The 14,417-nt window shown below is 41.7% G+C and overlaps 1 protein-coding gene across 29 annotated transcripts in view; it reads right to left on the minus strand.

Moving 5' to 3' along the window:
• Positions 1-869: 869 nt before the first annotated feature.
• The window catches only part of SYNDIG1L (synapse differentiation inducing 1 like), a 137,589-nt gene continuing 124,041 nt past the window's right edge, over positions 870-14,417 (minus strand). For all 29 annotated transcript variants that reach the window (XM_044436739.1, XM_044436740.1, XM_044436731.1 and 26 more), the window contains 3 exons: positions 12,902-13,362; positions 10,788-10,925; positions 870-4,650 (listed from right to left, as the gene is read on the minus strand). In XM_044436739.1, coding sequence (XP_044292674.1) covers positions 4,492-4,650; positions 10,788-10,925; positions 12,902-13,362 — 758 coding nt within the window. In that variant the 3' untranslated portion in view covers positions 870-4,491. The remainder of the gene's footprint in view (positions 4,651-10,787; positions 10,926-12,901; positions 13,363-14,417) is intronic.

Genomic DNA, 14,417 nt, shown 5'->3' on the forward strand with positions numbered 1-14,417 from the left:
TAAGTTCATTATTCAGGAACTAGTTTCTTGGGGCATTTGAAAGACCCAAACAAGAGGGCAGAATAATTGCTCATATGCTATTTGAGAACTGAGTTCAATCTTTTAATTAGCATTCATTATCTAATGGCTAGTACTGTTATACCATATGATCCTTGCAGCTGAGTAATGCCAAAGTGTGTTTTACAAAATGTGTGTTGGTTCTACATTGCTGAGTGAGGTAGAATAAGTTATATTGAACTGACAGAAAAATCAAACTTTGTTAAACAATGTATGCAGAGGTGCGCAACCTTTTTCAGGTTGGGAGCTGTACTGGGTAACATATTGGAGGCTGCATAGAAAAATTGGGCATGCCCAGAGTCAAGAAGGGTGATAGTGCCCAAAACTGGAAAGTACATCAATGACACCCCTCTAAAAAGATAGTGTGCACAAAGATCACCATTTATAAAAGTGAGAAGTCAGTTTCATTGTCTATCAACTTCTAGTAGACTGTCGGAACCTCTTAAATGTCATGATAGTCAGATCCAGTCCTGAAAGTTTAATAATCTTACACTGGATGAATGGAATCAGACTTAGGCTTTTTACAATCTCTCTTGTCCTGCTCAGATAACAGACAGGACACAAAGAACATGTAGAGGAAAGGGGTAAGATCTCATTGAGAAAATCCAGCCATGTGCACAAATTGTAGGCATGTAAACTTTACTCAGATGTGTGGCAGTCGAGGACAAGCTCTTCTGCTTCCGTCTTCTCCACTCATTCCCTCCTCCAATCCTGGCCCTAGTTTTGCTAATCCCAATGGTTTTCTGCCAGCTATCAAACTGATACTTTTCCCATGTTCTTTCTTACATCAAAGTCAAAGCCATTAATAAAGATCTTTTTTTTTTGTTTTATTAACTTTCATTATGTAAAACATAATGGGCCCCTTCAGAGCTTTCTTTTGAACAGGTTTCTTTTCTCATGTGCTTCTCTGCATTATGGCTCAAATACAATAGAAATCTCAGACATTAACATGCTACTTTAGAACAAGATGTACATCTGAACTATATAGAACATGCCGAGCCTCTTACAGAATAGCCACAGCGTGCACAGATAGAGCCAAGAAAGAAGATGGGGAGTGCCTGTCTGTACCTCTAGACAGAGAGGAGAAGTTGGGGGATGAGCATGCAAAGTGCTGGAGGCTTGAGAGTGATGCTTGAGGAGAGGAGGGCTTGAATGGAGAGGATCTCTAGCTGTTCAGGAGAAATTATTTGTATTAGCAAGTGCCTAGAAAATTGTTAATGGTTCAGGCCTCAACAGTTAAGGTTTCCTCCATGCTTAATTTGCAGGGTATTTTGATTCTGAAACTGGTGCTTACTTGGCTTACACTTACCACGGAGTTATCTTCATTTAGCCAAGGGTTGCTCTCCACTGCTTCTTGCTCTTTGCCATCTCTGCTGCCTTCCCTCTTGCTCTTGAACAGCCCCTGCCATTCCTATTTCTTCCTTTCCAATGATCCACAAGGCCTGTTTACTCTCCTTGACTCACCCCAGGCCTTTCTTCCTAATGACCTCCTCCTTGTTTTGCACCTCACCTGCAGAATCTGCTGTGTCGCTTTTCCACTGAGGTGGTTTCTGAATGTTCTGCTCACACTGATGCCAAGGTGGAGCAGCCATCCAAAGCTATTCCTCTGTGGCAACATTAGCACCCTGTACTTCCTCATACTGCCTGGCAGAGGCAGTCAAGGCCCAGACTGCTCCTTCTTGCCCTTTGATCACATAATCCTATTTGTGGGCAAAGAAACACACAGTGATCTATACCACCTGACCTCAGGAAGGACTTCTTTTTTCTAGTAGGCTTGTGGGGGCAGTCATTTTCTTCTCAAACTGAAAGACTTACAGTGCCCATTCTAAGACTTGGATAGTTAATAAAAAGCATTTTCCCTTCAGGGTATAAAAAGAGCTAAAATTAAATCCTTGCCTCAGAGAGATTTCTTGGTTTCATGTCATGCAAAGACATGGAAGTAAAATCAAAACACTTATGCTTAGCCACCAATAAAAGGAAGCTTGTTTCACAGCAGTGATATTTTGTTTGTAATAGCAGAGTATGGGAAACTGCATTGGGAGGTATACAGTTAAGCTTATCAACAGTTATTTCATGTAGAAAGACCAAGTCGTCTCATCCCTTCACACCTCTTTTCTCCCCACAGTCTTTCTATCATCTGTTTAGAATTTTGTCTGTAACTTCTGCTCTGTTAAAGGACTTGCACATTTTATTCATACATGGCACTCTTTTATTTCATTCATCCCCAAGAGTTGCAGGTTAGCTTCCAGCCACATAAAAACCCTTGGACAGTCATTTGAGTGGGATGGTGTAAATTGGTGTCCTGCAGCAGCAGGGGGCTAGACTTGATGGCCTTCTGGCCCATTCCAACCCTACTATTCTATGACTATTTCAAACTGATTAATAATAAAAGAGAAAACCCACAGTTACTTAAGTATACAAATGCCCCTTGCTTTCAAATGCCTGCACGAATAGAAAAGGTTTCAGGAGGCTTGGCGGTTCAGGCATACATGGGCCATTACTGCGAATGAATTCTACAACCAGAGAGGACTGAGTTAGCGAAAGCTGATCCATGTGTTGTAGGTGACCCTATAGTAGCAATGGCATATCCACTAAATCATAAAACATCATAGGTTTATATTACAAGTGGGAGACCTGTGGTCCTTCCAAATGTTGCTGGACTGCATTTACCAGCAGCCCCAGCCTGCAGGGCCAATGACTATGGGAGCCGTAATCCAACAACAATGTGAGGGCCACAGCTTTGCTAGCACCATGAAGTGTATACAGAAACACACTGTGCAGATGTTGGAGGGCTGCTGCCAGTGAACAGGCATGTCCTGCACTGACTGAACTTTTGAACACTTTTCCTGGCATTGTCCATAGCCAACCACAGATTCAAAATTAAGATCTGAGCCATGTGTACAGGAAAATAATACTTTCGAGGTGTAAGTTGTATACCAGTGACACTGCACGTCTAAAGACTGAATGCTCTCACCTAACACATAACATACACACTTTGAACTAGATGATGGACAGAAAAGAATTCTGAAGGACCTCACAGTGAAGAAATTAGAAGCCTTTGGCCATAACCACCTTCTTGTGTTCTTCCTTCCGGTTTGGAACAAAGCCGCTGCCAGACAGCACCATGTATTTGTTCGATTTTAAAGAATATATTTGGACTTTGTAGAAATAAATTGGCTAAAACACAAGCATGACAACTTAGAACATCATCTTATGCATTCCTATTCAGAAATAAGTCCTAATGGGACATATGCCAAGGTAAGCCAACACAGAAGGGCAGCTTTAATGTAATTGTGTAAGTGTCTGCACAGAGGCAGGCAGAGTATGCTCCCAGTTCATGTGGAGATTCTAATGGCTGTAGAACCATTTTCTAACCTGGAAAATATAATCACCATAAAATGTCTTACCTTGGGAGGTGTGGTTCTATGAATTTGCCTCCCCTTGGCAATGTCTTCGATATTCAGGAAAGTAATAAATGTAATAAATGCTTTTGAACAAAATAGAAAGCAATCATAGCACATCACCTCTCAGTGATTTTTCCATGTCAGAATGGGCATGCCAACATACCCTGCATGACACACCAATGCATTTAGCAAAATATAATTAAACACTTAGAAGGCTGTTGAGGACTTTCCCAAGCCTGTTCAATGGTAATACCTATAATAAATAACACACAAACTGTTTTTCACTGTCTTATTTAGAGCAGCTCTCTATTCCAAGACTCTCCAAGCCAAGATCTTTGTCATTATGAGATGCAGCTGAGAGGGAACGCCTGATCCAGGAGGTGTGTGTTGAGAAGTAGTTTATATGAACAAAGTCTCTGAGAGCCTTGATCAAAGCTAGTTTGATAGCTAGCTATCCAAGAACAAATTAGTAGCATTTGATCCTGCAGGTAGTGTCATAAGTATAAAATGTTAATAACCTGACAAATACTGTTTTGCCATCGCTGCAAAGCCCTCAGGTCTACCAAAAAGGAAAAGCTTTAAACGAATTGAATACTTCCCAACTTTTCACTGAGAGCCCTGAGTGAGACAGGGGTTTGGATCCAACAGGTGACTGAACTTCACAAACAGCAGGTCTAGCACACAAGAACATTGGTTTGAAAACACCCTGCAGGGACAATTTTAAAATCCACCCCATTCTTCCTTTTTGTTCCTGACAAGCTTGCAATCCAGGCCTTTCAGACTGTGCGATCTTTTTCACCAAGGCTGTATTTTTTTCACTTGTCAATCCATGTAGTAAAGTAGGTCACAGTCTATTCATCTGAAAAAGGAGGAGTCCACACTGATGGGTTGTTTAAGCACAGATCTCTGTGTAGAAAAAGTTCCATAATAATCCTTGTAAGCACAGTGGCCTATGTTTCATGTCCTATGAAAGTAATCCAAGAGAATTATCCACTAGGGCAGAGAGGCAGGGTTAATGCACAGGTCTTTACTATACATGGCCACCTTTAGATAGGTAAGCAATCAGTGCTACAATCACTCCAACATACACCCCCGTGCCAATGGTGATGGAGAGTGCAGCAAGGAAGAGGGCTCGCCGGGAAGCTGAACTTGCCAGGTGAAAGTCTCCCTTGGAAATGGCCTTACTCGTCTGCAAACAAAACAAAGCAAAACAATTATTAGGCAACGCATCAATATAACACAGCCTTCCTCGTAGCTAATAATTCTCATTGTTTTTCACTGAAGCAGCCCTGCTATTGTCTACCAAAACAATGCCTATCAACATTGGGTGTGGGTATGAAGAAAATTATACAAGAGGATTAGATTGAGAGCTAATGTGGTGTTGTGGCTCGAGTGTGGGACCTCGGTTAGCAAGATCCAGGTCAAAATTAGCACTCAGCCACAAAACACCTTGGATAACTCTCAGCTGCTATCTCTCAGCCTATGCTACCTCACCCAGTTATTGGGAAGATAAAAGATGTGTACCTTCCCAAGCTCTTTAGGGAACGTTTATGGTTATGAATGTATAGCGACAAAAGTATACTGAGCAGACACTGACAAAATTACTGTAAGTTGTCTCAAACCCGCTGGTTGGAGCAAGGTATAAATATGATAAATAATTGCAGACAGGCTTATCTGCTGCTGTTTACCATGATTGCTAAATGGAATGTCTAGCTTCAGAGGCAGTATATTGTCAAGCATCAGATGTTAGGTCAAACCAGACTATAGCTGCTATCTTGGCATGAACCTGTTGGAAAAATAATCCTGCATGTTCCAGAATGTCTGATCCAACATGTTTATATTTAACCATCAATTCAGTGAGTGCCTTATTGTTTTTCCAGGATATTTCATTAGATTGGCAGAGCCAATACTGCAATACTCATACTAACAATTCAGCAATTTGTTATCTGATTTCTTAATATATCCCTGACCTCACCTGTATTTCCCTGATCAACAATCATTTGGTGCTTTCATGAGTTTTGAGCAGGATTTCCCATTCTGAAAGGTCAACATGCCTTTCCTATAGTTTAATTACTAGCAATAGGCGTTTTAAGTTAAAATAGGTTGGCATTTTTGGTATTCTTGGTATTTTGGCCCTGCTTTGCTTTCTCTTCAGCACCACATGTCACTGGAATGTGGCTGCAAGAGCTTCTCCAAAACAGTTTTGGTCCTTTGGGCCGGAAAACCCTCCACACCCCTGCCTTAGACACAAGAGTCTAGAAGAATTAAATATTTTCTCCAAGCACAACTGTTTGTTATTTGCTACATGGCCCAGTGTCCACAGGGGGCAATGTCAACAAGAGGGCACTCCCATGACATATCTATGCCTGCTTTTCCGGGAAACTTCTCCTGAAAGAAAAGTAGAAGACATTTTCTTGTGAATATGCCTTTAGCTACCATTTTCTGTAGATCAGGTGTGAGGGCCCCTCCAGTCTGTCCTCTGCCTCTCTTTTCAAGGTACAGAGGGGAGGGTGTTGCCTTCACCCTGTTCTTTTTCGGGTCTTCCCTTGGTCTGGACTCGTAGGCACCATAATGAGTGTTGGTGATGACCTATAAAGCCCTAAACGGCTTGGGTCCTGGTTACCTGAAGGAGCGCTTACATCCATATATGCCCGCCCGCCCCTTGAGATCTGCGGGAGAGGCCCTTCTCCAGGAACCCTCCGTGAAAGAAATTAGGAGGGTAGGTACTCGGAGGAGGGCTTTCTCTGCAGTGATGCCCAATCTATGGAATGTGCTCCCCAGAGAGGTCCGCCTGGCGCCGTTGTTATTTGTTTTTTGGCGCCAGGCAAAGACCTTTTTATTTAAGCGTCATTTTAATTGTTAATATTATTTGCTTATTTATCTGGCCAGGGCGACTTATTTTATATTGTTATTTCTTGTATTTTAATTTATGTTGTGAGCCGCCCCAAGGCTTCGGCGAATGGGGCGGCATAGAAATGTTTTAATAATAAATAAATAAATAACATCCATGGAGGAATCTGCTTCTGTCGTGGCCTGCTTGCTTTTAAGCCTTGCAGCTTGCTCACTCTTGCTGTAGTTGCAGTGGCAACTACAGTCCCAGTAGCTGTTTAGCAGGCAGGGCAGCATGCTGGGCTGCTCCTGTTGCATCAGGTTCTGTCATTACTGATTTGGCTTACCAAGAGAGGCCGGGCTTGGAATCCAGACAGCATGGTTCAGCTGAATTATCCCCCCACCCAAGACCCCCAGGGGACCAGGTCACAAGCTACTGTGCATGATGGTGGACCTGAAGGTGATGAAGCCTATGTGCTGCTTAGCTTCTTAATGGGCTTGTATCCAAACAGACTGTACCCTTCCTTTTAGCACAATATTTTTGTCTAAGTGGAAAATGTTGATTTATTTCATCCATCTCTCTCTTCCTGCCCTAACTAGCATGATACTGCTGCTCACCAAGATGGTCTGGGTTGAAAGCAAGCTGTTATTTACTTTTGTTCTTTATTTCCTATTTTTAGCAATGTTCAGTCAATAGTAGAGTTTTATCCTTCAGCTATGGTTACTGCTGCTGCTGCTGAAAAATGGCCCTTTTAAGTGATTCCACCAGTGATTCCTCTTGAATCCCTTTCCCCAACAGATGAATTTGGTGCCTTCTTTAGTATCGCAGGGGCTTTTGTGTCTTTTGTGTCCTAAATGCACTCCTTAGAAAGGCTTGCCTGCTTCCTAAGTTGCAGCATTTTCTGCAAGAAGTGAAGATATTTTTATTCTTTCAGGCGTTTTAAGAATTGTTTTGGTGCTTTGATCTTACCCCTTTTATTTTGCTGGCTTTTGTATTTTACACCATATGCTGCTTTGTTACTGTTTGCATCCCTTGCTGTTGGTTTTATCTTGGTTTTACTATTTTTTAACATTGCCTATTACTTAATATTTTATATTTTTAATTTACAGACAGAACACTAACAAGAGAACTCTGGTTATTGGGCTATCTATAAGTGCAAGAAATAAATGATAAGTAAAATGGATGGTCTCCAAGGGACCTTGAAACCTTTAGCCAAAAGGGCTTTTGCTGTTGCCTTAGCAATTCAGTCCTCTGTGCCTTCCACAGATGTACTCTGGACAGATTTAGGATCCTATGGAACAATAGGGAAGGTGGTGCTGGGGGATATGGGGGCGGGATTGGTGAAGACTGATCCCCCCCCCCCCAAGCATTCTGCATGGAACTCCACTCAGGGCATGTTAGTGCCAGTAGAATGGAAGTTGGAACCAGACCATTTTTCATTATTTTTTGTTTCAGTTTTGCAGTGTAAACTGTCTTGAAGCTATATGTGACAAGGTGGGGTAGATATCTTAAAAATAACTCAAAAGTGGGCCCCAGCTAAGTCTATTTTGGCAGCCTTTGAAAGACTGGAAATACTATCTGGAAAACACAGATAATATGTTTTCATACCTTGTTCATTCTTAATGGAAATGTAGAACCTGATTTCTGCTAGGTCAGTTTAGTTTCAGTGTAACTCAACATAAATTAGTGGAAATCCATCAGGTACAGGAAATCATGTAACAGACAGCCTTCACATTGCAAATCATTTTAACAAGTTTCACTTGCTTCTGCAAGAACTATATGTCATATAAGGAAATGCAGTTATAATCTATTTGGACTTCAGTCAAGCATTTTACAAAATCTCACAGAAGAAATTACAATTTAAACTGGAAATGACGGGTAAGCTAATGATTAAAGGGAAGCAGGCAAAGTGTTACGTTAAAAGGCAAATGTTCAAGCTGGATAAATGTAACAAGTGGACATCATTAGCAATCGTCTTAGGGACTACTTTATTCATTATGATCCCTGGGCAGGGAAATAGGAGGCTGCTAATGAAATTTGTGAATGACACAAGGTCAGAGGAGCAGAGAAGAACTGAGTAATTATACAGAATGAAACTAAATAAGAGAATTCACAATACATTCATTAATACAAAGAATGAGTTAATGCATAGGAGGACAATATTTTTGTTTGCTTATTTAAGCAGATTTATATCCCACCCTTCTATTGTAGTGACAACAGAGTATCTCTCCTGTCAGCTTTGAGACTGGAAAGGAAGGAGGAGAAAGAACTTGAATTTTGGATAATCATTTGTCAATTTTCTCCCCCACTTGATGCTTCCCTCGATCGCAAACTCCAAAAACAGTGGCTGAACAGGACTGAGCTACAGAAGTAGGCCAGGGTAATTACTGCTGGAGTTTTGGTTTAATTACAGCAGCATGGGTGCACTTACTGCCTAAAATGCTTTTTTACCTTATTGTTGTTCACAAAGGTACACTTACAAGCTAAAGAAAAACCAACCCAATCCACCCCCCTACCACTCCTTCAACAATTATGTCCACCCATCCCAATAGCTCCCTCCTGGAGGTGAAAACTGACAAGTGCCAGTTAAAGACACTATTTCAGGGGACATTGATCTATACTGCCACAGAAGGTAAATAGCAGACAGACAAATGTGCGCCATTTTGCACTTGCAAATGATAGGAAATATTTTTAAAAATAATGATTCCATTTGTGAAGAAGCACAGACTCAGGACAAGGGCATGGGCATTCCAGAATGACTCTTCTACATTGGTGGAGGTGTACAGCACTGGTGCGGGAGGAGGAAGGCAGCAGTGCGGTGATAATGGTGATGGCTTCTGTCACTCTTGTCAGACAGCTGGCGAGGGAAGCAGAAGCAACAGCCTGGCAAGAAGAGCCAGTGTTTTTCCCTCACTTGTCAAGCAGCCATCATGTCAGGTTTGGGTGTTACAACAAGCTATCCTGAAAACAAGCCACTCGCAACATCCCAACAACAGCTCATCGGTTCTCCATTTGGCTTGTGCAAGGTTAATAAACTGCACTGGAACCTTTGTCATGGGTTTTGATGCCACAATGAGCAATGCTGACTCGGGCAGGGCTTATAAACCACTGTGTGTTACGTGTATAATGTGCCATCGGGTCATCTCCAACTTAACGTTGACCCTATGGATTAAAGTCCTCCAAAATGTGCAGTCCATGACAGCTCCGTTCAGCTCTTCTAAGTTCAAAGCTGTGGCTTCCTTTATGGATTCAATCCATCTCACATTTGGTCTTCCCTTTCATCTTCTCCCTTTGACTTTCCCTAACATGATTGTCTACTCCAGTGAGTCTTGTCTTTATTATGTTATGAGAACCAAATCATAATGTAATCAGATACAAAGGAAGACAGGGCTCCCATAACTTTACCATCCCTCTTTGCAGACGAGGGATGATCACTAGCTGCAGTTTGGGATGTTGTAATGTTGCAAAAGTAAATAAGCTGCGCTTGCCAACATTTTTCTTTGCATGCAGGTCTGCTGTCCTTCTTTGCATCTGGTAGGATGCTTTAGAATCCCTTTTCGCTTTATAGTAGGGAGCAGTTACAGGGCTACTTGAAAACAGAAGTGGGCAATTTGTGGCTCTTAGGCCCTCACTCGAATTGCATGCAGCCCTTAGAGTAATTTCAAAAGCCTTCAGTTCAGACCACGGGCAAGAGTGAATGCTCCTTTCCTGGCAGGCCACTGGGTGAGGAGGAAGAGGAAAAGAGGGAGAAATGAAGTATGGCAGATAGTGAGTGGAGGGGTCAGAGACTGAAAAGGGTGTGCCCCTGACTTTTGTTTATGGACTTACCCTGCGGTCACTGACAGATTATCCTCTCAAGGGAAGGTGGCCTTCAACAGCTAAAAGCTGGCTCACCCCTGCTTTAAATGAGAACTGGTAACTCTAACTCAAGTTTTATATGCCTTTCACACATGAACAGAGAGAGATACATTCCTGCAGTCAACTCACACCTGAAATTTGCTGCAACACAGAGAACTCTGCTTCGGAAATTGGGCACCCATTCTGGGCACACAGACACTACTCCTTTGTGGTCTGATGAGGACAAACCCACTATATGGTAAGCTTGATGCAGATCTGGTGTTATCATTATGCAGGATGAGGGAACCCTCCCACAGGTGGGGGAGCATTAAAAATGAGCTGATTGAGCTGAAAAATGAGCTGAAAATCATCATCACAAAATGATGATTTTGTGGCACCAGCACCAAAATATCTTGGGCTATATCTTGCCAAGTGTGTGGGTGTGTTTAGATGTATACTTTGTGTGGCCAATACTGCACACCCCAGGAAATTCTCCAATAATTTCATGTTAAGAATGGTCCCAGTTTGGTGAGACTGTAATGTTTTCAGAATAAAGGTTGTTCTAGCCCTCCCAGGCCACTTTTGTTTAGTGATTCAGAAGACAAGAAGACTGCTTTACATAGAATAAGACATCAACATCAATAGATACAAATTCTTACCCCTTGAGAAAAGTAGAAGGCAGCAATTCCCAGAGGCCAGAAGCAGCAAAGCATTGAGAAAATAGCTAATCCTAGGTGGTCTCGTGGAGGAAGCATCAGAAAATTATCTTCACTCTCGCTGTCACTTGAGGAGTCACTCTGGAAAGCAAATTAATCCAGAGATGGTGACCAGAGGCACACTGTACGTCTGACCCATCAAGCATCCTACAGGAACAGCAATTTACACTATGCATATTTGGTGCTGCTGCCGTGACAACACATTTCTCCTGACACACAGCAGCAGATACGCTGCTCAGAATGCTGATTGAGAAAGATCTCCTCAGCTTCAATCCACAAGCTAGTCAAACTGGAGAGCTCCAGCTGGCATTGCATACAGTAGACCCCAGTAGGGCCTTGGTAAAATTATTGGTAAGTAAGAGACTGGTGATTTCTCCCCGTGAGTGCACTAGCTGCATGTACAGTTCCATATACAGTACCTGCTCTGCTAACCTACTTGATGATAATGGGCAGAACCCAATGGGGTGCTTACGCCCCCATGAATTCCTTTCTGCCTCACCAATTCCCCTCCACAAGCAGTGCATCCTGCCAGTTCTGTTGCACAAGTGGGACCCACTGCTTACATAAGGAAAACTTTGTACTTCCTAGGGGAATCCCTGAAATGAGTGTCCTCAATTCTGGAAGGAGGCAGGTTGGCAGAGTTCGTTTCTGTGCATTTTTCATTTGCCCAGGAAGTGCTAAATTGGACTTATACAAGCAGTGGGGACTACTTGTGCAACCGAACTTGTAGAGCATAAGGGAATGGGGTGAGTGTGTAAATGCCCTGTTGGATACTGCTCAATATTAACAACAAAATAAAAGAAACCCTGGAAAAGTGCAGTAGGCAAATAACATATATCTAGACAGATAATCCTTAAGCCTAACCCTAGAAAAATTGGTGCACAGATGACTAAATATGAATGCTACAGGAAGCCTTAAGAACACTTCCTCTAAGGAAATATATCAGCTCAACAAAAAGATAAAACATACACTCTCAAGCCATTTAATTCAGTAGGAACCTTTCATAACTAATGGGCTTTACCAGAGTAAGATTTCTCAGGATTTGAATCAACAGATCAGAATCTCATTTAATTTGTAGCAAATTAAAGTTTTGTTCTTCTTTGATAGCTCAATCCCAAATATATTTACTGGAACAAAGTTCCATTCATTTCAGTAGAACTTTCAAGTTAAATATACTTAGGGACACAGTCTTTTGCGGTTGGATAACTCAGTGTGAAATAGTAACCCAGAAAACTGCAATATAATAATAATAATAACAGTGATGATGATGGTGATAATGGTAATAATAGTAATGTTACAACCACCACTCACTGCTGTCTGTTCCAGCCCTTAATGTGAAGCAATTGGCATCCAACCGATTTTTCTTTTCTTCCATTGAAAGCTGCTTGTGCTGCACTGTCTAGATATTTCCAGGATATCTATCACCCCCACGGCATTTAAATAGCATTTTCACTTCATACCCTTCCTTTCATTAAGTATTTTACAGTCTTTTTCCATTCTCTCATTTGACCTTCTTTCCAGCTGTACTTTCACATATCCTCTCCTTAACAGTTTCACACAGGAGGGAAAAATGGATTTGAGTTTTTATATTTTCTGTGGTCACTTGAATGTGGGACAAAATTCCAACAACCTAAGTTCTTTAACTGAAATAGATACTTGTATATTTGTCTTTGTCTCTCAGATAAATTTTCAACACACTAGTTTGAAATTTTCCTTGGAAAATGATCTTACCTTCTTGGTTGTGGGTGAAATGGGGATATTTTTCATCTTTATCAATGCAGTCCAGTGTTAGTAAAACCTCATTCTAATTACATGCCCCTATGTTTCAACCACATCATTCTCAACAAACTGTACTCTCAGCCCTTTATTTTCAGAAATAAGAGAAGTTATATTTCAGACAGAAGACATTATAATGCAGTACATAATATATAAACATACTGTCATTGTTTATATATTAAACAGTTGTGATGTATTCTATGCTTACATCCAAATCCTAAGCATGCTTTATCAGAAATAAGTTCTGAGAGTATGTTCAAATTGTCATCTAAGAAATTTACCTCATATTCCTGCAATTCTTCTTCCTCTACTTCATAAGATACTGTTTGGATTTTGATGTCATTTTCCATTAGGGACCGACCTTGTGTTTCTTGCCCATCCGAAGTCTCAGTGGGAGGCTCTTTGTTTTCCATGAAGGTCGTCTCGCAGCTTTCACCTTTATTGTCCTTGACTTTGACACTGGCCTCATCTTTCACCAGGATAAAATTTGGGCCGTACAAGGCTTCAACAGCCAGTTGAAGAGAACTGGCATCAAGAAGCTGGTGAGTCCTTGCATTGCCAGAATTTTGGAAGATGTAGGAATATAGTTTGCCTTGGCAATGGTGGCCAGGATAATCCTGACGGTAAGTGTAACTGCCATGAAGGTGTACATTGTTCTTGGCCAACAGGGGATTCTGAAGTTCACTCACACTTTCCATTCTCCTGAAAACTATGTGAAATGCTTCTGAGATGGATGGATGTCCTGAAAAACAAAGAAGGCAAAATGTGCACTAATTGGAGAAACTAATTGAGTGATTCAACAGCACTGTCTTATGCTAGCCATTTCTACACTAGGGGCATGTCTGTCTTGGCAGAAATCCAAGGATTGGTTCTATATGAAGATACATCTTGACCCATGAAACCTGATCTATGGAACTTTTGCAAAATGTTGATGGAGGTCTCTTTCACATGTATGCTGGCTTTTGAACTCAGGTCTCAATGCCCTGCAGTTGGGGCTCATACCTCCTTAAGCCTCAAAACCTTAGGAACATAGCTAACAGTGTATAGCTGACACTGACTGGCAGTAACGCTGCATTTTTCTTGCCCTACCTGGGAAGGCCAGGGATTGAAGCTGGGATTCTCTACATGCAAAGCAATTACCCCATCGCTGAGCTATGGTCCTCCCAGCTATGGTTCCCAGCTTACCATCTGCCTGGCTGGCTGAAGAGCTATTCGGCATCATAGTGGCATTGTCTGAGGGCAAGGGAGGAGTTGTTTTCAGAGTACAAGCACACATGACTCCTCCCAAAGAAGTAACAACCTATAACCTACTTTGGGCTACCTTGTACCAGGGCTGTGATGGGGACTCTGGAGATCCATGTTTCTGTAGTAGCATTAGGCTAGTTATACTTTCTTTTACTGAGCTTTTGAGGTACTCTTTGAAAAGGAAGGTGTGGGGTGGGGGAAGAGAAACACATGTACATTTAATGCATTCAGAACTTGTGCATTCCTGCCACAAAAATCCCTCTCTTTTATCTTGGATTGAAAATGTCGTAGGAAGAAAAGCAACTCTCCTCTTTCACACATCTTTAGAACATTCAAAGCCATTCTGGGGTCTCATAAGCCCTGAGTACTTTTATATCCATTCCTTGCAATTACCTTATTTAGTGCTGCACAAAAGCCTGATCAGTCACTCAGGAAAATGCTGCAGGGGAGAAGCAAATCTGCCAAGTACTGTACTGAAACCATTATCAAAGTACTAAAGACCTGGACAGTGTGTTATATACAGCTTTGATAACTCCGAAAAGGGGGGAAAAG

Source organism: Varanus komodoensis, unplaced genomic scaffold (assembly GCF_004798865.1).
Source record: "Varanus komodoensis strain SLA01 unplaced genomic scaffold, ASM479886v1 scaffold3, whole genome shotgun sequence".
NCBI lineage: Eukaryota > Metazoa > Chordata > Lepidosauria > Squamata > Varanidae > Varanus > Varanus komodoensis.